At 41.9% G+C, this 26,636-nt stretch overlaps 1 protein-coding gene across 2 annotated transcripts in view; it reads left to right on the plus strand.

Annotated features, from left to right (window-relative positions):
• nme7 (NME/NM23 family member 7) overlaps window positions 1-26,636 on the plus strand; it is a 238,836-nt gene that overhangs the window by 101,324 nt on the left and 110,876 nt on the right. For both annotated transcript variants that reach the window (XM_051926129.1, XM_051926130.1), the window contains exon 8: window positions 12,920-12,984. In XM_051926129.1, the coding sequence (XP_051782089.1) occupies window positions 12,920-12,984 (65 nt within the window). The remainder of the gene's footprint in view (window positions 1-12,919; window positions 12,985-26,636) is intronic.

Below are 26,636 nucleotides of genomic sequence, written 5' to 3' on the forward strand. Positions count from 1 at the left end.
AACAAGCTGGCTCTTATCCAGTATTAAGAAAGAGTGGGTGGCTATTAGTGCATGAATCAAGATCATATTCCACTTTTTAGTGTGGGGTTTGATTGCATAGGTGTAGAATACTGCACAAGTCCATGACCAATAATAATCTCAGACCTGACTCATTGCAGCTTTGAAAATGCAAAGGATGAGTAAAGATATTGAGATACTGTATATCATATGGCTATTAGTGCATGAATCAAGATCACATTCTACTTTTTAGTGTAGGGTTTGATTGCGTAGGTATAAAAGACAATGCAAATATGTGACCAACAATAATCTCAGGCCTGATTCATTGCAGGTTTGAAAATGCAAAGGATGACTAAGGATACTGAGATATATCATAAGAAACTGCATAAAACAAAGGGATTTTTTGGAAAATGTTTTCCTGAACCGTATAATTACTTGAAAATATTTTGTTCTTTTTAAGGAGCATTAGTATAGTAAACACTTACAGCTTCATCCACAATAACAGTGATAAAATATTATCTATCTATTATCAAACCTGCTTATTTTCATTGAGGGTTAAAGGGAGTCTGAGTCTGTCTTTGTAGTTTTGGGTGTAAAGCAGGAACCAATCCTGGATGAGCCATAGGGCATACTCACAAGCACTTTCATACTCACTTAGGGACAAGATAGACTAGCCAATTTGGATGTTTAGCATGGTTGGTTTTGGGACAAGAGAAGGAATCCAGAATTCCCAGAGGAAAGCCTACTATCCACTGTCACTCGCTGCATCACATCCTGCTGTGGCACCTGTTCAACACAAGATAGTAAAGTACTGCATAGAGTGGTAAAGGCGGCACAGAACATTACCAACCCTAAGCTGCCTTTGCATCAGGACATATACAACACTCACTGCCTTAGACTGGCAAACCATATAATTAAAGACCCACGCCATCATGCACAATTGATTTTCTCTCTCCTGTCTTCTAGAAAATGGTACAGCACCATTGACATGCACACCACTAGATTTAGGAATAACTGTTATCATAAATCATAAGGTTGCTGAAAAGTCAGTCATAAGAATTCAAGTACTGTAACATAAGTATCAGTGTGTATAAATACATGCAAATGTTTTTTGTAGTTAACTTTATATATGCTTTGCATGCTAATTATACTTTTTATTTATTTTTTATACTGTAATTTATGTTTTTTGTCAGCTATTCTGAGGAGACATGCAAGTACAAACTTTATTATACTATGAACACATGACAATAAACTTGCTGATTAAAGTAATCTTCTTCTTCTTTCGGCTGCTCCCATTAGGGGTTGCCACAGCAGATCATCTTCTTCCATATCTTTCTGTCCTCTGCATCTTGTTCTGTTACACCCATCACCTGCATGTCCTCTCTCACCACATCCATGAACCTTCGCTTAGGCCTTCCTCTTTTCCTCTTCCCTGGCAGCTCTATCCTTAGCATCCAATGCTATCTCGCCTCTCTGACTTTGTCTCCCAACCGTCAAACTTGAGCTGACCCTCTAATGTACTCATTTCTAATCCTATCCATCCTCGTCACACCCAGTGCAAATCTTAGCATCTTTAACTCTGCTACCTCCAGCTCTGTCTCCTGCTTTCTGGTCAGTGCCACCATCTCCAACCCATATAACATAGCTGGTCTCACTACCGTCCTGTAGACCTTCCTTTTCACTCTTGCTGATACCCGTCTGTCACAAATTACTCCTGACACTCTTCTCCACCCATTCCATCCTGCCAACACTCTTTTTCACCTCTCATCCACAATCCCCATTACTCTGTACTGTTGATCCCAAGTATTTAAACTCATCCACCTTCGCCAACTCTACTCCCTGCATCCTCACCATTCCACTGACCTCCATCTCATGTACACACATGTATGCTGTCTTGTTCCTATTGACCTTCATTCCTCTCTTCTCTAGAGCATATCTCCATCTCTCCAGGGCCTCCTCAACCTGCTCCCTACTATCACTACAGATCACAATGTCATCAGCAAACATCATAGTCCACAGGGACTCCTGTCTAATCTCGTCTGTCAACCTGTCCATCACCATCACCCTGATGTAATCCCACCTCCACGTTGAATGTATCTGTCGCTCCTACCGCAGACCTCACCACTGTCACACTTCCCTCATACATATCCTGTACAACTCTTACATACTTCTCTGCCACTCCCAAGTTCCTCATACAATACCACAGCTCCTCTCGAGGCACCCTGTCATATGCTTTCTCCAGGTCCACAAAGACGCAATGCAACTCCTTCTGGCCTTCTCTAAACTTCTCCATCAACATCCTCAGAGCAAACATTGCATCTGTGGTGCTCTTTCTTGGCATGAAACCATACTGCTGCTCACTAATCATCACCACTTCTTAACCTAGCTTCCACTACTCTTTCCTCAATAACTTTATGCTGTGGCTCATCAATTTTATTCCCCTGTAGTTACTGCAGTCCTGCACATCCCCCTTATTCTTAAATATTGGCACCATTACACTTCTTCTCCACTCCTCAGGCATCCTCTCACTTTCCAAGATTCTATTAAACAATCTGGTTAAAAACTCCACTGCCATCTCTCCTAAACACCTCCATGCTTCCATAGGTATGTCATCTGGACCAATAGCCTTTCCATTTTTCATCCTCTTCATAGCCATCCTTACTCCCTCCTTGCTAATCCGTTGCACTTCCTGATTCACTATCTCCACATCATCCAACCTCTTCTCTCTCTCATTCTCTTCATTTATCAGCCTTTCAAAGTACTCTTTCCATCTGCTCAACACACTCTCCTCGCTTGTGAGTACGTTTACATCTTTATCTTTTATCACCCTAACCTGCTGCACATCTCTCCCAGCTTGGTCCCTCTGTTTAGCCAATCGGTACAGGTCCTTTTCTCCCTCCATAGTGTCCAACCTCTCATACAACTCATCATACACCTTTTCTTCATAGCCTTCGCCACCTCTCTCTTCACCTTGCGCCTTATCTCCTTGTACTGTTGTCTACTTTCTGCATCTCTTTGACTATCCCACTTCTTCTTTGCCATCCTTTTCCTCTGTATACTCTCCTGTATTTCCTCATTCCACCACCAGGTTTCCTTTTCCTCCTTCCTCTTTCCAGATGTCACACCAAGCACCCTTCTTGCTGTCACCCTTACTACATCTGCTGTAGTTTCCCAGCTGTCTGGTAACTCTTCACTGCCACCCAATGCCTGTCTCACCTCCTCCCTAAACTCAACCTTGCAGTCTTCCTTTTTCAACTTCCACCATTTGATCCTTGGCTCTGCCCTCACTCTCTTCCTCTTCTTGATCTCCAACGTCATCCTACAGACCACCATCCTATGCTGCTTAACTACACTTTCCCCTGCTACCACTTTGCAGTCTTCAATCTCCTTCAGATCAACTCTTCTGCATAGGATGTAATCTACCTGTGTGCATCTTCCTCCAGTCTTGTACGTAACCCTATGTTCCTCCCTCTTCTTAAAATACGTATTCACCACAGCTATGTCCATCCTTTTGTCAAAATCCACTATCCTCTGACCTTCTTCATTCCTCTCCTTGACACCATACCTACCCATCACGTCCTCATCTCCACTGTTCCCTTCACCAGCTTGCCCACTGAAATCCGTTCCAATCACCACTTTCTGTCCCTTGGGTACACTGTTCATCACTTCATTCATCTCACTCCAAAAATCTTCTTTCTCACCCATTGCACACCCAACTTGCGGTGCATATGCACTAACAACATTCATCATCACACCTCCAATTTCCAGCTTCATAATCATTACTTTGCCTGACACTCTTTTCGCCTTCAAAACACTCGTGACATACTGTTCCTTCAGAATAACTCCTACCCCATTTCTCCTCCCATCCACACTAAGATAGAACAATTTGAATCCACCTCCAATCCACCTGGCCTTACTCCCCTTCCATTTAGTCTCTTGCATGCACAATATATCAGCCTTCCTTCTCTCCATCATATCTGCCAAATCTCTCCCCTTACCAGTCATACTGCCAACATTGAAAGTTCCTACCCTCAGTTCTACTCTCTTTACTTTCCTCCTCTCCTCCTGCCTCCGGACACGTCTCCCCCCTCTTCTTCTCCTTCTTCTTCTTCAGCCAACAGTAGCCCAATTTCCGCCAACACCCTGTTGGCTAACAGTACTGGTGGCGGTCGTTGTTAACCCTGGGCACGACCGATCCGGTATGGAAATTTGTATTGTTGTCCACATATTGATTTGGCAAAATTTTATACCGGATGCCCTTCTGGACGTAACCCTCCTTCTTTTATCCGGGCTTGGGACCGGCACAAAGAAACACACTGGTTTGTGCATCCCCTGTGGCTGGGTTTGCCAATTAAAGTAATGGTACATTAAATAAATGAAATTTGAAAGCCAGCATTTCCTATTCTTGACCATAGTGAATCATTTGTCTAACTGCTTTCAGTATAAGTAAAGTCATTATAAGTGGATGCCTTAATAATTAATTGAATTAAGTTAGTTTATAGCACAGTGGCTTCTTGGAGACACTTTCAAACTACTAGGCACTCCATTTCAAACTGTTAACTTGCTGTTTTCAAGCTGTTAACGTGCCACATTCAACCCAGGTACAAACCAGCCAGTTAAGGTGTGTTTTTTCAATTGAAAACATCTTAACTATGTTGAATGAGTGATCTGAACAAAAGCATAGGCTCTAAAAATATGTGGACATTAATTAAACACATTTTAAAAGTTAGTTCCTTCCAAATTATAGTCAGTAAACTGTATTAGTCCAGTTGTTGTTTAATTGATTTGCTGCAGTCAAATGCCATGTTGTTAAATGTTTGCATTGCATTATTTAAAAAAAAAATGAAGTCATGCATCAACTGCCTAATCTGTATCAATTCACACCATACAATGAGTTGACTTCAAAAGGGGTTAACCCTCATCCAAGCTGAATAAATGTGTCAGAACTTGAGAGTTACAAGCTGAGCTGTAGAAAAGTTGGTTGTAAATTGTGTTGGAGAAAGACGCTTGTTTTAATTTATTCTCTAGGCTACATGGAAAATTGAAATATAAACAGTGCATAAAATAAACAAGTTTGCCATTTAGAGCATCACTAGTCAGCCATCAAAGCACAATGTGCATGGATCACATCTAAAGATTAGTTATACTACCAAAAGAACAGTTTCAGCCCCACTCCCTTGTTTCTCATCCATGCTGTAACAAAATACCATGCTGATTTACTTTACTTACAATTTTTTATATGTCACCATGGTGCTTTACTATGCCCATTTAAGCTGGGAAGAACTGAAGTATTTCAGGCAGATTTGTGGGGGAAAAAAACAAAACAGATGCAATGTACTTCAACCACAATCTTTTTTGATTCACGTAGCAGCACATTTACTCCACACATTCTGTACTCATTAGTTAATAGTGTAAAACGTGTGCAGGGTCCTAGCAGTTTGTCTTTTCAGATGATCGATGCAGTAATAGTGACTGCTATTATGCAGTTCTTTAATTTGTTCATTACTAAATGTCTTAGAGGGCCATATGATGTATTTGTGTCCTGTCCGGGGCTGCCTCCAGTGCTGTTATGTCTGTATTGGATTCCATTTCCTGCTACAGTTCTTCCTATCCTTTTCTGACCTGGTCTCATCTTCTGTTTGTCTTTTTAATATTTTGAGGGCAATGCCTAACCATCTACTTGCAGGTAGTTTTGCAGTATATACAAAGGCAACCTTTAGACCTTTAAATCATCATTTGATTTATATAACAAAAAAAAAAAATCTTGCATCCAACTTTAGTACTTTCTGATTTACACAGGAGCAGTATTACCCAGATAGAACACGCTAGATTGCTGATGACAAAAATCATGAGCTGGCTACATCTTGGGAACACCCAGCTTTATAAATGAATACTAATGTATAGCTGGAGGATGGCACTTACTGTGTAGAGGAAAGAAAAAAAATCTTTACAGCCCTCTAATGTCCTCCCGTCTGTTTTTTGCAGATATCTGTGTAATACTTAGAGATTAATGGATAGTTTTCAGTAATTAATTGTACTTCACGAACTGTTATTTTGTCACATATCCTCAGGTTTGTAGGTGCTGAGTCTCATCTGTACTGCATCACACTCAGCTGTGAACGATTCAAATGCATGATGGAGATCACAGTTTAATGTAGCCAGGAGTAGAATGATATCCACAAATAAAAGAGGAGCAAATCTTTGTTCCTCAAAATGGATCTTTTCTGATCTTTGGCTGCATCTTGATATCCTGTCATTGAAAATCATAAACAAGAGTGCAGAAAAGGCTTACTGTTGACAGAGTACAGTGGCCACTTTGAATGGACTCAACATGATGCCAAGTGCACAAACATTGCTTGCAAATACTGGATATGGAATGAATGATACATAGCAGCAGGCCCAGAACCTGATACTTTTGAAGCATCTCCCATAAAAAGCCCCTTGGTGCACAGTCATAAGCTTTTTCCAAATCATGTAGACGGAATGAAAAATTTCTATGATCTCCTCAAATATCTGTGTAGTGGTAAAGAATTTGAATTATTCCCTTGTTTAAAATCCAGATCCAAGCTGCCAGTCCCAAGTCACTTTTCCTGTCTTCTGTGCAACACTGAAGAGGCTTTTTATCCAAAACACCCCCCAAAATATCCAGTGCTTTCAGGATTTCTGGATAGATATCATCCACCCCTGAAATTTTGACACTATGGGCTTTTTAGCAACTCAGACATATAGGTTGACCCAACCCCATCCAAAGCTTCTGGTACTGCCCCCTCTTAGTAGAACATCGAGTACAGCTTTAGTAGTACCTCTCAACAATATCCCCAGTTGAGTTCAACATGCTCTCACCATGGCTGTGAACAGCCTGGGAAGTGTTATGTTATACCCTTCATGAGTTCTCAAATGGTTTGTCAGAACCTCTTTGAGACCATTCTTCATAGCCTCACCAAAATCCATCCATACACAAGCTTTTGCTTTGGCCTATGCTGTTGTTGCTGCATTTTTGGTGTGTTGGTACATCTCAGTCAAATCTGGAGACCCTTTTACTAACATAGCATTGAAAACCTCTTTTCTCAGCTTCTCCTACTGCTGGCGTTCATCACTGGATCCTAGTATACTCGGCACCAACAACCTCATAGCCAGATCTCCCTGCAGCAGTCTTTACTTTTGAGATCTTGAACATAGTCAATTCAGACTGTGTGTTCCTGATTCACATGTTCTAAATGAAAGAAATTTGTGTTCTGCAGAAGTTTCTTCATGATTAATCTGTCCAGTTTAAATGTAATTCTAGCCCATTAATTCATATTCTTGTTAACCACATTCTGCTCATGAATTGAAAAACCTATATAAAATGTTATAAATGTATCTAACATGTAATAAGGTGGTTGCTAGGGCTGGGTCATTGGCTTACACTTCATATGTGTCTAATTTCTGCTGGTCCCTTTGTAAATGCCAGAGCTTGAATAGCATGTTATTGTAACTTTGTTCCGGGAGATTATGCAGTGTGTATTTTCACATTCTTAACTTTCAAGTTTCATTGTGTGTGCCTTAAAGAGTTTTTCAGCTTAGCCAAGACAAGGGAAGTGGCCTCTGTTATAATTTAATTGCACCTGCCGTTTTCACTGTAATTGGACCTTGCTTCCTGCTGCTTTTATAAGCGGATTGGCAAAACTCAGTGGTTATAGTTTATTCAAGTATAGGAGGTTGAAATATCTCAAAATTCTGCTTTAACCCAGGACAAATCGTTTGTCTTTACCTTCCTTGCCACCACAACAGCAGTGAAATTATTCAGTAAACCGGTGACATTTTCTTAAATAGAAATCATAAGTCTGCTTTGAAGAAATTTAATATGAGATATTCAGCATATATGACTCAGTATTACGAAATATAATATAAAGTAGATCTACTGCACTCATAATGCTGGAGCATGATATGTCAGTTTTATTAGTTTTGTTAACTCTTCAACAGGTGTCCTAGTAATTCTTCAGCCCAGATCAGGGATAGCCATTAAATATTTGGTGAACCATTTTGTCTAGGATGTACACTCAAAGGGATTTATCTCAGTTTCTGTATGTGTAACATCAGGCAGGAGAAAAACACATTCTGCAGGACTTTAGCCTGGAGTATGTTGAATGAATAAAATGTGCCCTGCACAGCTATGATAACTTAATCTTTGTTATGTTTGTCAAAAAAGTATACTTCCATGTGGTTTGGTCTAATAGGTAGACTAAGAAATGTGGTTCTCAAATTAGTAAATACATCTTTTATTTAGATTTCTGTGAATGATGCCCCAGTATTGATGAAATCTATAAGTAGATCAAGTATGATTTGCTGTAAGTGGTTAGTTGTTGCTGGGGTTAAGCTATGGTTTGTATGACTGAAAACACAATAGCAACTAAAGACCGACTGTTCATTTGAACAGTCCTGTTCTGCAATGAGTCTGACTGTCTCTGTCTGTCTATCTTTAAAGACTTTAATAGTTGCTTGGCTTTGGAAAACAGGTTTAAAAACTGATGTGTAATTTTTCTCACATCTTATGAATTTTGACATAATATGCATCAATAGAAATAGCTAGCCGATTTTGATTTCATGATTAGATTGTAACGGCCGACCCCTTTTACCCAGCCGGCAGCTACACCTCCAAGACCAGTGGCCTGGATAATTTACTGAGATATAATCTACTATCAAGCCGTACTTCTTACCATTTGAACTTTTCCCCACAATCGACGGTGAAAATTATAAGCACACAAAAACGGGAAGTAAAACGGGTTATATGTATTAAGTAAAATGACATAGAAAAATAGAAACATAAATATATCCCTCCACCCCAGCAATAATAAGACACCACCAAATATATATATATATACACACAACAAAAACCCTCCCTTGTCCCTGTAACAAATAAACACACAACACGAATAACGACAATGAAAGACAAACTGAAAATGAATGAGTACGTGAGTCCGGTAAAAAAGAAAATGTCCTGAAAGCGGATGACTGAATTACTGATAGAGTTGTTTGATTCTCCCCGGAAAAAAATGGAACAGCCTCACCGTGAATCCTCGTGTATGTGGTGGATGATTAAGTCCTACCCCGGGGTATCTCGTGGTGAGGTCCTTGAAATAAATCCGGTAGATGGAAAACAAACTGGATGGATAAGCGCAATATGGAAAACAGGTACAGGTTGGTCGTGGTCGTAATGTTGAAACAAAATCTCCTTCTCTCCTCCCTCCCTTTCCTTCTCCTCCTGATGGCTTATATAGTCCTGTGACGGCTGGGATTGATTGATTGAAAACAGGTGTTTTCCAGGTTTGTGGCTGTGGTCTCCTTCCATCATCCGTCCCCTGTTTACGGGGACGGCATAAACTGATGCACAAACAGTAAACGGGACAATGAAACGAGACGCACTCAGTACTGACATTTAACACTATGTGGCCCCGCTACAAGATTATCTCTGACAAAGAAGGTTTGTAATGTCACATCTTTGATCCTGGCACCAAAATGAATAAGAACGTTTCAGTCTATATTGAAGTACTGCTGAATTATGTACATTTTATTCTATTACTGTATACATTAATATTGTGCTATTAATGTGAAAATGTATTATTATAGCCATTATACTGTATGTCTATGTGAGAGAACCTCTTCATAACTGAAACGTTTCTAGTTTGAAACTGATAGGCAGCTCTTAACCATGACACTACAGAGTGAATTCCTAGACCACGACAGCAAGTAAGAATATTTTTGTCTTTGTGACATAAAACAAAGAAAGCAGCTTAGTAATTTTCTGATTAATTTAATTGTTTGGAATATAATAGACTATAAACATAGAATAAACACCTGCTTGCTCTACAGAGGCCATAATGCCATAATGTGCAGAGCATTAATTTGCCATAAGTGGACCCTCGGATAGCTTCAATTTCTATCTTATATTTTACTCAAACTAGTAACTGACCAAAACAACAAATATTTTTTACTTACCATACTAGCCAACAGCAACATCATTAATGACACAAGACACCACACAGACAACATGAAGCAGTGGTAAAGCCCATTTATACCACAGACAGCTGCAGACGTGGTCACACATATAGGATGGACAACCTGGTCTATTTAAAGTGCAGGAGTTCAGTGCACAAATCTATGCCTTTGTAAAATCTCCAGGCTTTTTCCCTGAAGTTTTTCTTTGCCTTTACATATTGATCTTGCAGATGTTTTAATTTCTGTCTTCACAAACTTTCAGCTTTGCTCATGGTCTAGACAATTTCTTGCCTTGAATTTGTGCAAATTTGGCTGTTTTTAATTTTGGACTGTATAGGTGCTGGTAGCAAAGAATTACTTCACACAACTGTTCCTTAAATAAGCCCATATTTTCTTGTCTAGTACTTGCACAATCTACACACACAGGACCACGCTGTCACAAAATGCTTCAGGCATGCAGTCATCAACGTGAGAATCCACATGATATGACTGCTGACGAAATTCACGTCATACACACCCTAGTGGATCCTCACAGTAACACGTACTAGCTAAATATAAACGGGACTTAAGAACGTCTATCAGTTCCACTTGAGATACATAATATTTAAAGCTTATGATATCTTTAGCACTGAATAACCGATCATTCATTGTGGGACATTAGCAGTACACCTGATATGTTTTTTTTTTATTAAGAAGAACTAAACATATTTATAGCTGAAGTACCTGGTGTTGCCCGAGTATAAATAAACAGGATAAAGCTGTATTTTGTAAACTCATCATGGCTAAACACAACCTACAATGGGACAAAAGGATGTGCTTTTAGACAAAAGCTGTAATCCAGCAAGACAATAAAATTATTATCCAGATTAGTTGTGGAAAAAAAAAAATCTCTGTGTCTATGGCCTTTGGTGAGATCCTGTTTTGGGTTGGAACAGAAGCAACACACATGCAAAACGTTATGAAAATCGGTTCAGCCATTTTTGCATGATTAGCAAACAAACAGACAGACATATACCTGTCTTATTTTATTTAAATAGATTAGCTGTCCTCCCCATCTAAAGTGGATTAAAATGTAAGTAATTAACATAGACCTTATATTTCTATTTCATACATGAGTTTTCTGTTTGGTCTGGTAATAATATGCCCCTGATCGGTTTCCCTCACGGTGCTTTTTCCTCATTGTTGTCACTTGACGAACTGACCATTATTATAGTCAAAATGTTTTGCAAGGAAACTATGACAGTGGTCAATACTGCAATTGCCAGGTTTAGTGACTCTAGCTTGTGTTGGGTCGATTTAACTTTTTTTTTTTTGTTCATTCATTGCCCATCATGTGAAGTTCTCAATCCTTAGCATTACAGCCATAAACCTCATTTAAATGGCTCGAGTGGGTACAAAAAAGTTTCTACCATGCTGCTGTTGCTAGCGTATAACATTGGATAACATAACAGACTAATACAACCAATTTTCTTTTTTATTTGGTCTTTTTATTATCATTTTTATTTTTTTAATATTCTTCTGTATGTTTTGATATTCATAATTTTTTCTTCCTAACCCTAGTTACCAGATGGTTGTGATGGATCAGTACTAACATTTAAACTCCAGTATCCATAATAGCTTTCACACATCAGTACCAAAATGATTTCAAAGCAAATAACGAATAAATCCAACCCCCTCCCAGTCTTACTCCAGCATCCAGGGTGCATCATGCTGTTCCACTGAACTATGCACCGCTTCCCTCTTGATTGCATAAAGTGTGCGTTAAAGCAATAAGGATTCACCCGTGAAGTCTCAGTCATGTCAAAGCATCTGCCCTAATGGATGTCGAAAAAATGGATTGACTGGAAAGCTGACATTTACTTCCAGTACTGAAAATCCCAACATGCTGGCATCTTACCTTTTTAAAATTTGGGCTTTTCAGTATTTTGCCAGTACTGGTATACTGTGCAACCCTACTGGACAGAACCATGATACACAGACACACACACATAGACACTTGTCCTTTTATTAAGGTGGATGGTTAAGTGTTTTTTAGAAGGTTTTCTTTCTGTTTATTTCCTGCAAATGTTTAATTGATAAGATTACACTTATTTTATATTGTATAACTTGGCTATAAGCAAATACTATATAATTTCCATGTTAATATCCTTTAATTTTGTCTTTAATGCTATAAGAGCTTTTCATGTTAATTATAATGTAATAATATAAGACGTTTGATACTTCTAATATTACTGTGCTCCATTAAAATGTTTCATGTTTTTATGAATATACAATATCTAAAAACTGGGTTATTTACTGTTTGAAAAATACAATATCCATGAATCCATCATTCAACTATTCAATTATCTACCCCTTTCTTTTGGATGTAGTAGAAAAACCAGGGCACTCGCAGATTCTGGGAGTATGTGTAGAATCTAAACAGACAGTGGTCAATTTCAGGATTCAAACCCAGAGGCAACAGTGCTAACCACTGCATCTCTGTACCACCCTAAAATATTATATACTGTACTTTATAGCCAGGACTTCATCAGTTTAGTATATTATTTTAGCAAAATAATGCAAGTAGTTAGATCATATAAATTGTTCCTTGCCTATAACATCTCATTAATGTTAAAATTTGTGATCCTTGTGAAATAATCTCAGATATAATTTTAATTGAAATGCATAGGAATAAGTACATATTGTTTAAAAATGAATACATTATTACATTATTGCAAGTGAACAAAAATGTAATAAATAAGGTAACAAATGACTGTTTGCAAAATTAGGTTGCGCCGGTGTTTCTTATAAGTCAGTCATAAATAGTTATAGATGTTTAGTAACAGAGATTAATTTTAATTAACAGCAGTACTTATACAGTTATTATATAAAATGAATTTAAATATACTTTGTGCATTTAGGACTTTTGTAATTTTACATTGTAACATTTTCAATAATCATTTTTTAGGATTAACAGGAAATATCCTAAATGCAATCCTTGATGCAGGATTCCAGATCACAGCTTTACAGATGGTATGGATATCTTTATTTTTTATATATACAGAAGTGTTTGTTTTCTACTTTGTACCTTGAGAGTCATGATAATGATTCACTTTCATATTTTGTCCAAGACAATTGTGAAAACTAGTCATGGAATATAGCATGGAATATTACAAAGTACTGAGAAAACCACACTTTGTGATTGCAGCCATTTATTATGAAATATTTCTTTTTGCTTCTGCATTTCAGTTTGTCTAGATGATTATTATAAGACATGGGCTAAAATACTACTAAATTTAATAAACAAACAGGAAAACTGCTGGACTTGTTGGATATGCCAGAAGAAATGTACATTACCTAACCTTATCCTAGAGGACCGCAATAGCTGCAGGTTTTCATTCCAGACATTTTCTTATTTGATAAACAGTTTGTGCTGCTAATCTTACATCCTTTTCCCTTAATGTGAGCCTTAACTGGACAGTTGTGTAAAAGAAAGGGATAGCTAGAATGGATTGATGGACTCTCCTCTTCAGTTTATCCCTTGATTTGTGGTTGCTGAACCATTTTTGTGTTGATTTTTAAGGTGTTCGTTAGATTATTATCACGTTGAAAAATCTTAACAGTGGCCCGATTTAAGCTTCCTGGCAGAGGCAATTTTGTTTTGATGCATCGGCTGATACTTGATGGAGACTGTAATGACATGTAACCTATCAAGTAATTCAGGGCATTAGGCAGAAAAGCAGCCTAACAACATTTAAGATTCATCACCATACTTTATACTGGGGATTAAGCACTTTTCTCCATGGCTACCTTTCTCAGTATGCCAAACCCACCTTTGGTGTTTGCTCCTAAAAAGTTCTATTTTTTTCTATTCTGACCATAGAACCAATGAAATTCCCAGTGATATCTTGCAAGCAGCTGGTACTTGAGTTTGTTATTGTTGTTTTGGAGAATGTCTGACCCCAAGATCCTATCTGCAGTTCTCCATTTGTGATTCTTGGTGATTCTTTGGCCACTTGAAGAACTATCCTCCTCTTTGTGCATGGGGTCAATATAGACCCATGTCCTCTTCCAGGCCGATTCTTAACTTCTCCAGTTCCTTTAAACTTATTAATTACTGTATTGTCCTGATAGCACAAATGGGCATTTTCAACTGTTAAGCTATTTTCTTATAGCCATTTTCTGATTTGTAAACCTTATCGGAGCCAGTAATTGTGACATACTTCTTTTTGAAAAAAATATTTGTTTTATGATGAGAATATCTTTTTCATTTAAATTATTTAATTCAATTAAAGGTTAGATTTTTGTTAATATTTTGAATGAAAGATCACGCAGATAAACAATAAAGACATTTTTTACAGCCCTTTTTTTGCTGTTATTTAGCCAGGATGCTCATATTAATGGATCACACTGTAATTTGACTAAGACTCACCTTTTGAGTATTTCTGTAAGCCTCATTGTTGTATTATCTAACTAAAATACATATTGTAGTTTTAGTCACCATTTATGCTATAGTCTAATTACATTGCAGAATTTTGTTACTTTCCATTTAAGAGATACTTCTTCTTTACATTTTTATCATACAGTACAAATTCTGATTTTGAAAGGTTGTGTTTGAGATATTGCCATATTTCCTTGATGATTCTGAACACCCCTTATTGTTTTCAGTTTCATATGGCAAATTAATTTATACATAATTATGAAGAAATAATTTCAACTTGAAAAATACTGAACCTACTGTATCTTTGTGCAAGACTGAACACAAAAGTTGGCAATGGTTTACTTCTGTACATGACCTCTTTGGCGTCCTGTTACACTGAATTATGCTAAAAGGGTTTCAGAATGTTGTGTTACAGTATTGTTTTTAAGCTTTTCATTTTATTGCGTACTTTTTGAAATGGTTTTAGTTTACTTATTATTAGATCATATTTTTCAGAATTTCCATCTGCCATTGTAATATTATACCTGTGAATTGTTTGCTTTAACATATTGCATTTCAGAAATCAGTAAGTGAATGGTGATACAGATGTCTAATATTCCACTCTGGCATAATCCCCTGAACCCTTCAATACCAACTGTCAGGAACTTTAATTAAATATGCATATTGCTAGGTAACTCACTGTCCATGGTGTGCTGCAGCAAATTATATTTTTGATAACAAATCTTTCAGTAGTTAGAAAAATAATCCTGCTGTAGATTTAACATTACTTTTGAAAATATCAAAAACTCCCTCTTTAATTTTTCAAGAATATTTACTAAACTGATTCAATCAAGATAAAAAATAACAGGAAAAAATGTAATATTAAGGATCCTTTCCTGAGACGCTCTGCCCCTTATTTTCTAACAGTAAGAACTCCACTCTTGTAATATTCCTCATTCTCTGTAGTTTGTTATTCCTAATTTTAGCATTTAATATTCTTTGATTATAGCAATCTTAAATTGCTTAAAATGTACTTGTTCCTTTTTGGAAACTATAATGCTCATAATTCACATGCTGCTTTTTACATAAGACTTTGTGATGAATTATTTAGGTTTTCTCTCACAGTATCACAAAAAAAAGAAAATTAAGTGCTTATTACACAGATATACACAGGCTTAATAGGTTGGACTGTCATAAAGCAAACTAGATTGAGAATGTTATGAACCACATACCTTGTCAAATTTAGTCTATGCTCGAGGCAAACCATAGCAGAGGGGACATAAGGGGCATGTTAAATTAGGTGGTTGATGTGCAAGACGTGAAATCAACATTATGTAAATTATAATTTGTGTTGGAAATGTTTCTCTGTTTTACACTAAGATCATAGGGATTACTTCTAGCTGGGTTTCATTGCGGTAATATTTTAACTACACCAAAGTGTCAAATAAAAATTTGTCTTTATTAGATTTTTTGGGGGGGGTTACAATTAATATGGTTTATTTCAGTAAAATATGTTTCTTAATATCCTTGCATCTATTTTCACAACTGTTTAATCTGGTTGCAACCAGGATAAGCTCTGTCCCCTGCAGATCCATAGCAGGAACCAGCCCTGGGTAGAACAACAAACATTTCAGGGCATATTCATACTAACCACCGTGCTTATTTACATTTACTGTTAATAGTCAACCAAACACACACAAATCTTTGGGCTACAGGAGGAAATCTGTATTTTTGAACAAAACCTTGGAAGAATGTGTAAACTCAATCCTTAGTCCTGTAAGCTCTAAGCCTCATGCTGCCCACATCAATTTCCACCCATCTTTCCATTTTCTTAACACAAGTAATCTAACAAAGGGTTTGAAGAATATTTTTGAGCCTTTCATAGCACTGGGCACAATTTGGGAATCAGCCCAGAGTGGCACACTTGTTCATCATAGGGTTAACTCATATACAGCCATCCATCCATCCTCTTCCGCTTATCCGAGGTCGGGTCTCGGGGGCAGCTGCTTGAGCAGTGATACCCAGACTTCCCTCTCCCCGGCCACTTTTCTGGCTCTTCTGGGAGAATCCCAAGGCGTTCCCAGGCCAGCCGGGAGACATAGTTCCTCCAGCGTGTTCTGGGTCTTCCCTGGGGCCTCCTCCCGGTTGGACGTGCCCGGAACACCTCACCATGGAGGCGTCCAGGAGGCATCCTGATCAGATGCCCGAGCCACCTCATCTGACTCCTCTCGATGCGGAGGAGCAGCGGCTCTACTCTGAGCCCCTCACGGATGACTGAGCTTCTCACCCTATCTTTAAGGGAAAGCCCAGACACCCTGCAGAGGAAACTCATTTCAGCTGCTTGTATTCGCGATCTCGTTCTTTCAGTCACTACCCATAGCTCATGACCATAGGTGAGGGTAGGAACATAGATCAACTGGTAAATTGAGAGCTTTGCCGTACGGCTCAGCTCCTTTTTCACCACGACAGACCGATGCAGAGCCCGCATCACTGCGGACACCGCACCGATCCGCCTGTCGATCTCACGCTCCATTCTTCCCTCACTCGTGAACAAGACCCCGAGATACTTGAACTCCTCCACTTGAGGCAGGATCTCGCTCCCAACCCTGAGAGGGCACTCCACCCTTTTCCGGCTGAGGACCATGGTCTCAGATTTGGAGGTGCTGATTTCCATCCCAGCCGCTTCACACTCGGCTGTGAACCGATCCAGAGAGAGCTGAAGATCACGGCCTGATGAAGCAAACAGGACAACATCATCTGCAAAAAGCAGTGACCCAATCCTGAGTCCACCAAACCGGACCCCCTCAACGCCCTGGCTGCGCCTAGAAATTCTGTCCATACAAGTTATGAACAGAATCAGTGACAAAGGGCAGCCCTGATGCAGTCCAACTCTCACTGGAAACGGGTTCGAATTACTGCCGGCAATACGGACCAAGCTCTGACAATGGTTGTACAGGGACCGAACAGCCCTTATCAGGGGGTCCGGTACCCCATACTCCCAGAGCACCCCCCCACAGGATTCCCCGAGGGACACGGTCGAACGCCTTTTCCAAGTCCACAAAAAACATGTAGACTGGTTGGGGGAACTCCCATGCACCCTCCAGGACTCTGCTAAGGGTGTAGAGCTGGTCCACTGTTCTGTGACCAGGACAAAAACCACACTGTTCCTCCTGAATCCGAGGTTCGACTATCTGATGGACCCTCCTCTCCAGAACCCCCGAATAGACTTTTCCAGGGAGGCTAAGGAGTGTGATCCCTCTGTAGTTGGAACACACCCTCCGGTCCCCCTTCTTAAAGAGGGGGACCACCACCCCGGTCTGCCAATCCAGAGGCACCTTCCCTGATGTCCATGCGATGTTGCAGAGACGTGTCAACCAAGACAGCCCTACAACATCCAGAGACTTGAGAAACTCCGGGCGTATCTCATCCACCCCCGGGGCCCTGCCACCAAGGAGTTTTTGACCACCTCGGTGACCTCAGTCCCAGAGATGGGGCAGCCCACCTCCAAGTCCCCAGGCTCTGCTTCCTAATTGGAAGGCATGTTAATGGGATTGAGGAGGTCTTCGAAGTACTCCCCCCACCGACCCACAACATCCCTTGTCGAGGTCAGCAGTGCACCATCCCCACCATATACAGTGTTGACACTGCACTGCTTCCCCCTCCTGAGACACCGGACGGTGGACCAGAATCTCCTCGAAGCCGTCCAAAAGTCGTTCTCCATGGCCTCCTCAAACTCCTCCCATGCCCGTGTTTTTGCCTCAGCAACCACCGAAGCCGCATTCCGCTTGGCCTGCTGGTACCTATTAGCTGCCTTCAGAGTCCCACAGGACAAAAGGGACTGGTAGGACTCCTTCTTCAGCTTGACAGCATCCCTCACCGCCGGTGTCCACCAACGGGTTCGAGGATTGCCGCCACGACAGTCACCGACCACCTTATGGCCACAGCTCTGGTCAGCCACCTCAACAATAGAGGCACGGAACATGGCCCATTCGGACTCAATGTCCCCCACCTCCCTTAGGACGTGGTCGAAGTTCTGCCAGAGGTGGGAGTTGAAGCTACTTCTGACTGGGGGCTCTGCCAGACGTTCCCAGCAGACCCTCACAACATGTTTGGGCCTACCAGGCCTGACCAGCATCATCCCCCACCATCGAAGCCAACTCACCACCAGGTGGTGATCAGTTGACAGCTCCGCCCCTCTCTTCACCTGAGTGTCCAAGACATGTGGGCGCAAGTCCGACGACACGACCACAAAGTCGATCATCGAACTGAGGCCTAGGGTGTCCTGGTGCCAAGTGCACATATAAACACCCCTATGCTTGAACATGGTGTTTGTTATGGACAATCCATGACGAGCACAGAAGTCCAATAACAAAACACCACTCAGGTTCAGATCGGGGGGGCCATTCTTCCCAATCATGCCCTTCCAGGTCTCACTGTCATTGCCCACGTGAGCATTGAAGTCTCCCAGCAGTTTGAGGGAATCCCCAGAAGGTATGCCCTCTAGCACCCCCTCCAGGGACTCCAAAAAGGGTGGGTACTCCGAACTGCTGTTCGGTGCATACGCACACACAACAGTTAGGACCCGTCCCCCCACCCGAAGGCGGAGGGAGGCTACCCTCTTGTCCACCAGGGTAAACCCCAATGTACAGGTTCCAAGTCGGGGGGCAATAAGTATGCCCACACCCGCTCGGCGCCTCTCACCGGGGGCAACTCCAGAGTGGTACAGAGTCCAGCCCCTCTCAAGGAGATTGGTTCCAGAGTCCAAGCTGCGCGTCGAGGTGAGCCCGACTATATCTAGCCGGAACCTCTCAACCTCACGCACAAGCTCAGGCTCCTTCCCCTTCAGAGAGGTGACAGTCCAACTCCCAAGAGCCAGCTTCTGTAGCCGAGGATCGAACTGCCAAGGTCCCCACCTTCGGCCACCACCCAACTCACACTGCACCCGACCTCCTTGGCCCCTCCCATAGGTGGTGAGCCCATGGGAAGGGGGACCTACGTTGCCTGTTTGGGCTGTGCCCGGCCAAGCCCCATGGGTGCAAGCCCGGCCACCAGGCGCTCGCCATCGAGCTCCACTTCCAGGCCTGGGTCCAGAGGGGGGCCCCGGTAACCTGCGTCCGGGCATGGGAAAACGGCGTCCAAATTTTTTATTCATCATAGGAGGTTATGTTGAACTGCACTTTGTCTCATCCCTCACCTAGGACCAGTTTGCCTTGGGTGGCCCTACCAGGGGCATAAAGCCCTGGACAACAGAGCTTCTAGGATCATTGGGACACGCAAACCCCTGCACCACAATAAGGTGGCGGTTCGAGGAGGGGTCATATACAGCCTTGATTTCCAAAAAGTTTTTAATTACGTACTCAAGGAAAGGATCATTAATAGGTTTAAGCTAAAACAGCATGATCGAATACTAAGTACTTTTTTAGAATTAGTTTAGATCAGAAGTGATGTCCTACAGGTTACTTTGCTGGGACTGTTGTACTTTTTTAAACTAACCATTCCTCCATCCATCTTCAAAGCGTTCCAACTTATATTTGTTGGGAGTCTGTAGGCTAATCCAACATCATTGGCTATAGGGCAGAATCTCACGCTAGAGGCTTTGCTTCGTCTTTAACTGGACTCGGTAGCTCTGACTGTGCCAATCTGAGTCACCTGTTAAACTATTTTTTTAATGTAAGATAAAAATATGAACATCCGTAGAAAACATATGCAGCTGTGAGACAGAAGCACTACCCATTTTTTTACTATACAGACTAAGATTGTTTTTGGTTGTGGTGATAACGTTGATGTTATTATTCACAAAGATTGTCCATTTTACTTTACCTGTTAATTGTATTTCTCTTTGTGCCTTTTGTTATTATGTTTTCACCTCAGACATTATTCTTTGTTTTTATCAAAAACATCTGAGTTTTCCTTCAGGTTTTCTATTTTAATACCATGAAATTTTTAATATTAATTATTTTGAATACCATCATGAAGTCGATTTTATGATCTTAGTAGAGAGTTTTAACCTAATGCAGCTGGCTCATTTCTTCATTCGTATTATTGGGAATATTCTAGATTTAAACTGTGCTTTATACAGTCACCAAGCTCTTCAGGGCATTGGTATGCATGGCTTCAATCATAAGCCTGTTTTATTTAGTTTGTACTTCAGGTGTAGATGGTTATGTATTATCTTGTCATGATTGTTTATCAATAGTTGATTAAAGAAATTAAAGAAATTTTCACCCATTTGTAATGTTTATTCAAAAACATTAAAGAACATTGTGGTATAGCGGGTCCACAGCTCAGAAAAAGTGACTGTTTTTAATAAATAAATAATTTATTGGCCGGCTCATTCTCTGTGGATGTGCGTGCTCACAAACATAAAATATAGGGATAACTGTACATATAATGTGAATTTGAACACCTTAGAAACTCTGAGAAGTCAAAACAGAGTGGTTAATTTCTCATTTTCTGTGTTGTTAACATTATGATTACTGATTACATTTAGATTTATACACTTAATGTCTGCCTTCTTCATAAATCAATAATGGTATGGGCTTTAGTGACAGCCTGCATCTAGTCTGAGTTATTTCAGTTATTTTTATTAAAGTATGTTATTGCTTCGTTATTTTAATTTATGTATTTTATATATATTGTACTGAAGTAGTTTCAACATTTTGCAAAATTCAGAGATCGGTGGTTGTTCCATCACGCTACATGAAAGATATAGCAGCACTTGAAGCTGTGCAGAGGAGAGCAACCAAGTGAGATGCAGGATTTAAGGACATGTTGTACTCTGAAAGACTTGGAGAATTAAATCTGATTAGTTTAGAGCAGAGGAGACTGTGTGGAACCTATTCCAAATTTTCAAAATTTTCAAAGGCATTGATGAAATATGTCCAGCAGAATTCTTTCAACTAAAAGGTGAATAAAATACTTGAGGACGCCATCTATTACTTAGGTGTTCATAACACTTACAAAACATCAGTAGATAGGTTATTCATTTCTCTGTAGTGTGGCATTTTGACATGATGGTAAAATTACATGTTAATATGAAGGATTCACAGGTTGTATACTAAATATGTAATATCAAAAAAATGTGTCTTAGTTAAGCCACCTCTCCAACGTTACATTTTGTTAGTAGGTCACATTGCAGAGATGATAAAAAGCAACTTTACTGATGCTTGTAAGTGTAATGAAGACCCAAAGTCATGTATATTGAGTTGAGGGAAGGATGAATGCAGCCAAATACAGAGAGATCCTTAAAAAACAGCTTCAGAGTGCACATGCCTTCAGACTGAGGAGATGGTTTACTTTTCAGTATAATAATGACACAAAGCGTACTGCCTGGTGTGGCTTTGGGATAAATCTGTTATTGTGTTTGAGTGGCCCAACCGAAGAACAGACTTAAGCCACATAGAACATTTGTGGGGAGACCTGAAGATGGCAGGAGGAATAGAATTGTACACAATTTGCCTTTTCTGCCTGCCACATTTGTGACTTTTTCACATAAGGTTCGCAAATTCCAAGTACAGATGTTCCATGGCTGGCAACCACCTGTTGTTGTACTTCAGACTTGCACCTAGGTGTTACTGCCCAGATTATGAGACAAAGTAATGACCTCTCCCAGCAAAAGCAGTAACACTTGGGTAGTAAGATGAATATTTCCTATTTTGTAGTCTTTTATTTGGTGGTGTGAGAACTATGGTGATCTCAATTGAATATCTTTATTATTTTAATTATTTTGAACTCATATTAGGAAAGTCAGTCTCTCTAAGGAGACATGTACACCCATTTGAAACATCTCCTACGTTTTGCCTTCTTAATATACTGTATATAGATTGGGTCACAAGCAGATAGAAACACCATAATGGAACAACTGAGCTCAAAAACTGGTGGATGTACTATATACTATACTATTTATAATCCTGAGATTAGTTATAACAATTAAATGTTAACTTATGTTCAGTAGTATCATCTTGGATTTAAAATGTTTTGCCCATGGAGTTTACACATTCTCCCATATCTGTAACAGCTTCATCTTAGTACTGTAGTTTTTTTTCCCACATTACCAAAAATGTGCATGTCTGGTTAATTACTCCAACTTGACCCAGTGGGTGTGAGCAATTTTGAGCCTTGTGATGGACTAGTGCACTGACTGGGGCCATTTCTTGCCCAGTACTGTTAGAATGGGCTGTGATATTCTATGGCCATGAATATGATAAAGCAGGTTTGAATATTGTTATATTATGTTAAAAGATTATAGAAGATTGTAAAGAGTTGGTATTCTTTTAGCACATTTCCCAAAGAAATGTCATTAACACAGGGGCAGAAATATTTTACTGTTGAATGCATTCAGTGTTCCAAGGTTTTATATACATTTTTTTGAGTTTATGTAAGAAAACGTATACTATTAGATATACTATTTAACAATGGTGTTTGTTCTATTATATTATGATTACTGGTGTGGCATTGTAATATAGTGGTTAGCTCTACCACTCCATATCTTCACTAGTTTTATTCTGTCTTATCACTGTTTGTTTTTCTTTTGTCTTCTTGAATACATAAGAACATAAGAAATTTGACAAACGAGGAGACCATTTAGTCCATCAAACTTGTTTGTTTAGCTAATAGATAAGTTGTCCTAAGAATTTTCTTGCTTGATAATCTCCTTGACATTAGCCTGAGCATCTCTTGGAATCGGAATTCATGTAAATATGGTTAAGTCTGAGTGACTCTTGAGGTATAGCTGTTATGAACCAATCTACTGTGTTAAGCTGAAATAACACTCAGGACAGTATTTTGTTGCCATCTAGTGGATAAAATAACATCTTTCTGCAAAAAGATCATGAATATTTCTATTCATTTTGCCACGCTATAGTAACACATCAATATTCATAAGTGTCTTCAACCAAAACATACAGTTGCATGTAAATGAGAACTGTAAAGCCAGTTTAGAGTAAATTGATACAGAACCATTACTTGAATCAAGTGATAGTGATGATAGTGTGAATTGGTTATAAAACGTTGACACAGATAGTGAAACTGATGCTTATCGCACTGTTTGATCAAATTGCCATGATAGGCCTGATGAATTAGTAGCCTGAAGGTTCACCATGGTGTAAGTTGGTATGTAGCATAAAGGTAAAATGATTATGATCAAGTGGAAGAACAAGAAGGACAATAGTTCCTTAAGCACTATTCACAATGCAGCAACTGTCAATATTCATCCATCCATCCATCCATCCATTGTCTCCCGCTTATCCGAGGTCGGGTCACGGGGGCAGCAGCTTGAGCAGAGATGCCCAGACTTCCCTCTCCCCGGCCACTTCTTCTAGCTCTTCCGGGAGAATCCCAAGGTGTTCCCAGGCCAGTCGAGAGACATAGTCCCTCCAGCGTGTCCTGGGTCTTCCCCGGGGCCTCCTCCCGGTTAGACGTGCCCGGAACACCTCACCAGGGAGGCGTCCAGGAGGCATCCTGATCAGATGCCCGAGCCACCTCATCTGACTCCTCTCGATGCGGAGGAGCAGCGGCTCTACTCTGAGCCCCTCCCGGATGACTGAGCTTCTCACCCTATCTTTAAGGGAAAGCCCAGTCACCCTGCGGAGGAAACTCATTTCAGCCGCTTGTATTCGCAATCTCGTTCTTTTGGTCACTACCCATAGCTCATGACCATAGGTGAGGGTAGGAACATAGATCCTTTTTCACCACGACAGACCGATGCAGCGCCCGCATTACTGCGGATGCCGCACCGATCCGCCTGTCGATCTCACGCTCCATTCTTCCCTCACTCGTGAACAAGACCCCGAGATACTTGAACTCCTCCACTTGGGGCAGGATCTTGCTACCAACCCTGAGAGGGCACTCCACCCTTTTCCGGCTGAGGACCATGGTCTCGGATTTGGAGGTGCTGATTCTCATCCCAGCCGCTTCACACTCGGCTGCGAACCGATCCAGAGAGAGCTGAAGATCACGGCCTGATGAAGCAAACAGGACAACATCATCTGCAAAAAGCAGTGACCCAATCCTGAGCCCACCAAACTGGACCCCCTCAACGCCCTGGCTGCGCCTAGAAATTCTGTCCATACAAGTTATGAACAGAATCGGTGACAAAGGGCAGCCCTGGCGGAGTCCAACTCTCACTGGAAACGGGTTCGACTTACTGCCGGCAATGCGGACCAAGCTCTGGCACCGATCGTATAGGGACCGAACAGCCCTTATCAGGGGGGCCGGTACCCCATACTCTCGGAGTACCCCCCACAGGATTCCCCGAGGGACACGGTCGAATGCCTTTTCCAAGTCCACAAAACACATGTAGACTGGTTGGGCAAACTCCCATGCACCCTCCAGGACCCTGCTAAGGGTATAGAGCTGGTCTACTGTTCCACAACCAGGAAGAAAACCACACTGTTCCTCCTGAATCCGAGGCTCGACTATCCGACGGACCCTCCTCTCCAGGACCCCTGAATAGACTTTTCCAGGGAGGCTGAGGAGTGCGATCCTTCTGTAGTTGGAACACACCCTCCGATCCCCCTTCTTAAAGAGGGGGACCACCACCCCGGTCTGCCAATCCAGAGGCGTGTCAACCAAGACAGTCCTACAACATCCAGAGCCTTGAGGAACTCCGGGCGTATCTCATCCACCCCCGGGGCCCTGCCACCAAGGAGTTTTTTGACCACCTCGGTGACCTCAGTCCCAGAGATGGGGGAGCCCACCTCTGAGTCCCCATGCTCTGCTTCCTCATTGGAAGGCATGTTAATGGGATTGAGGAGGTCTTCGAAGTACTCCCCCCACCGACCCACAACGTCCCGAGTCGAGGTCAGCAGCGCACCATCCCCACCATATACAGTGTTGACACTGCACTGCTTCCCCTTCCTGAGACGCCGGATGGTGGACCAGAATCTCCTCGAAGCCGTCCGAAAGTTGTTCTCCATGGCCTCCCCAAACTCCTCCCATGCCCGAGTTTTTGCCTCAGCAACCACCAAAGCCGCATTCTGCTTGGCCTGCCGGTACCTATCAGCTGCCTCCAGGGTCCCACAGGACAAAAGGGTCCTGTAGGACTCCTTCTTCAGCTTGACGGCATCCTTCACCGCCGTTGTCCACCAACGGGTTTGGGGATTGCCGCCACGACAGGCACCGACCACCTTACGGCCACAGCTCCGGTCAGCTGCCTCAACAATAGAGGCACGGAACATGGCCCATTCAGACTCAATGTCCCCCACCTCCCTCGGGATGTGGTCGAAGTTCTGCCGGAGGTGGGAGTTGAAGCTACTTCTGACAGGGGTCTCTGCCAGACGTTCCCAGCAGACCCTCACAACACGTTTGGGACTACCACGCCTGACCGGCATCCTCCCCCACCATCGAAGCCAACTCACCACCAGGTGGTGATCAGTTGACAGCTCCGCCCCTCTCTTCACCCGAGTGTCCAAGACATGTGGCCGCAAGTCCGACGACACGACCACAAAGTCGATCATCGAACTGAGGCCTAGGGTGTCCTGGTGCCAAGTGCACATATGAACACCCCTATGCTTGAACATGGTGTTCGTTATGGACAATCCGTGATGAGCACAGAAGTCCAATAACAAAACACCGCTCGGGTTCAGATCGGGGGGGCCATTCCTCCCAATCACGCCCTTCCAGGTCTCACTGTCATTGCCCACGTGAGCATTGAAGTCTCCCAGCAGAACGAGGGAGTCCCCAGAAGGTATGCCCTCTAGCACCCCCTCCAGGGACTCCAAAAAGGGTGGGTCCTCCGAACTGCTGTTCGGTGCATACGCACAAACAACAGTTAGGACCCGTCCCCCCACCCGAAGGCGAAGGGAGGCTACCCTCTCGTCCACCGGGGTAAACCCCAATGTACAGGCTCCAAGTCGGGGGGCAATAAGTATACCCACACCCGCTCGGCGCCTCTCACCGGGGGCAACTCGAGAGTGGTACAGAGTCCAGCCCCTCTCAAGGAGATTGGTTCCAGAGTCCAAGCTGTGCGTCGAGGTGAGTCCGACTATATCTAGCTGGAACCTCTCAACTTCGCGCACTAGCTCAGGCTCCTTCCCCTTCAGAGAGGTGACATTCCACGTCCCAAGAGCCAGCTTCTGTAGCCGAGGATCGGACCGTCAAGGTCCCCGCCTTCGGCCACCACCCAACTCACACTGCACCCGACCTCCTTGGCCCCTCCCATAGGTGGTGAGCCCATGGGAAGGGGGACCCACGTTGCCTCTTCGGGCTGTGCCCGGCCGAGCCCCATGGGTGCAGGCCCGGCCACCAGGCGCTCGCCATCGAGCCC

The sequence above is a fragment of the Erpetoichthys calabaricus genome, chromosome 4 (genome assembly GCF_900747795.2).
Source record: "Erpetoichthys calabaricus chromosome 4, fErpCal1.3, whole genome shotgun sequence".
Taxonomy (NCBI): domain Eukaryota; kingdom Metazoa; phylum Chordata; class Cladistia; order Polypteriformes; family Polypteridae; genus Erpetoichthys; species Erpetoichthys calabaricus.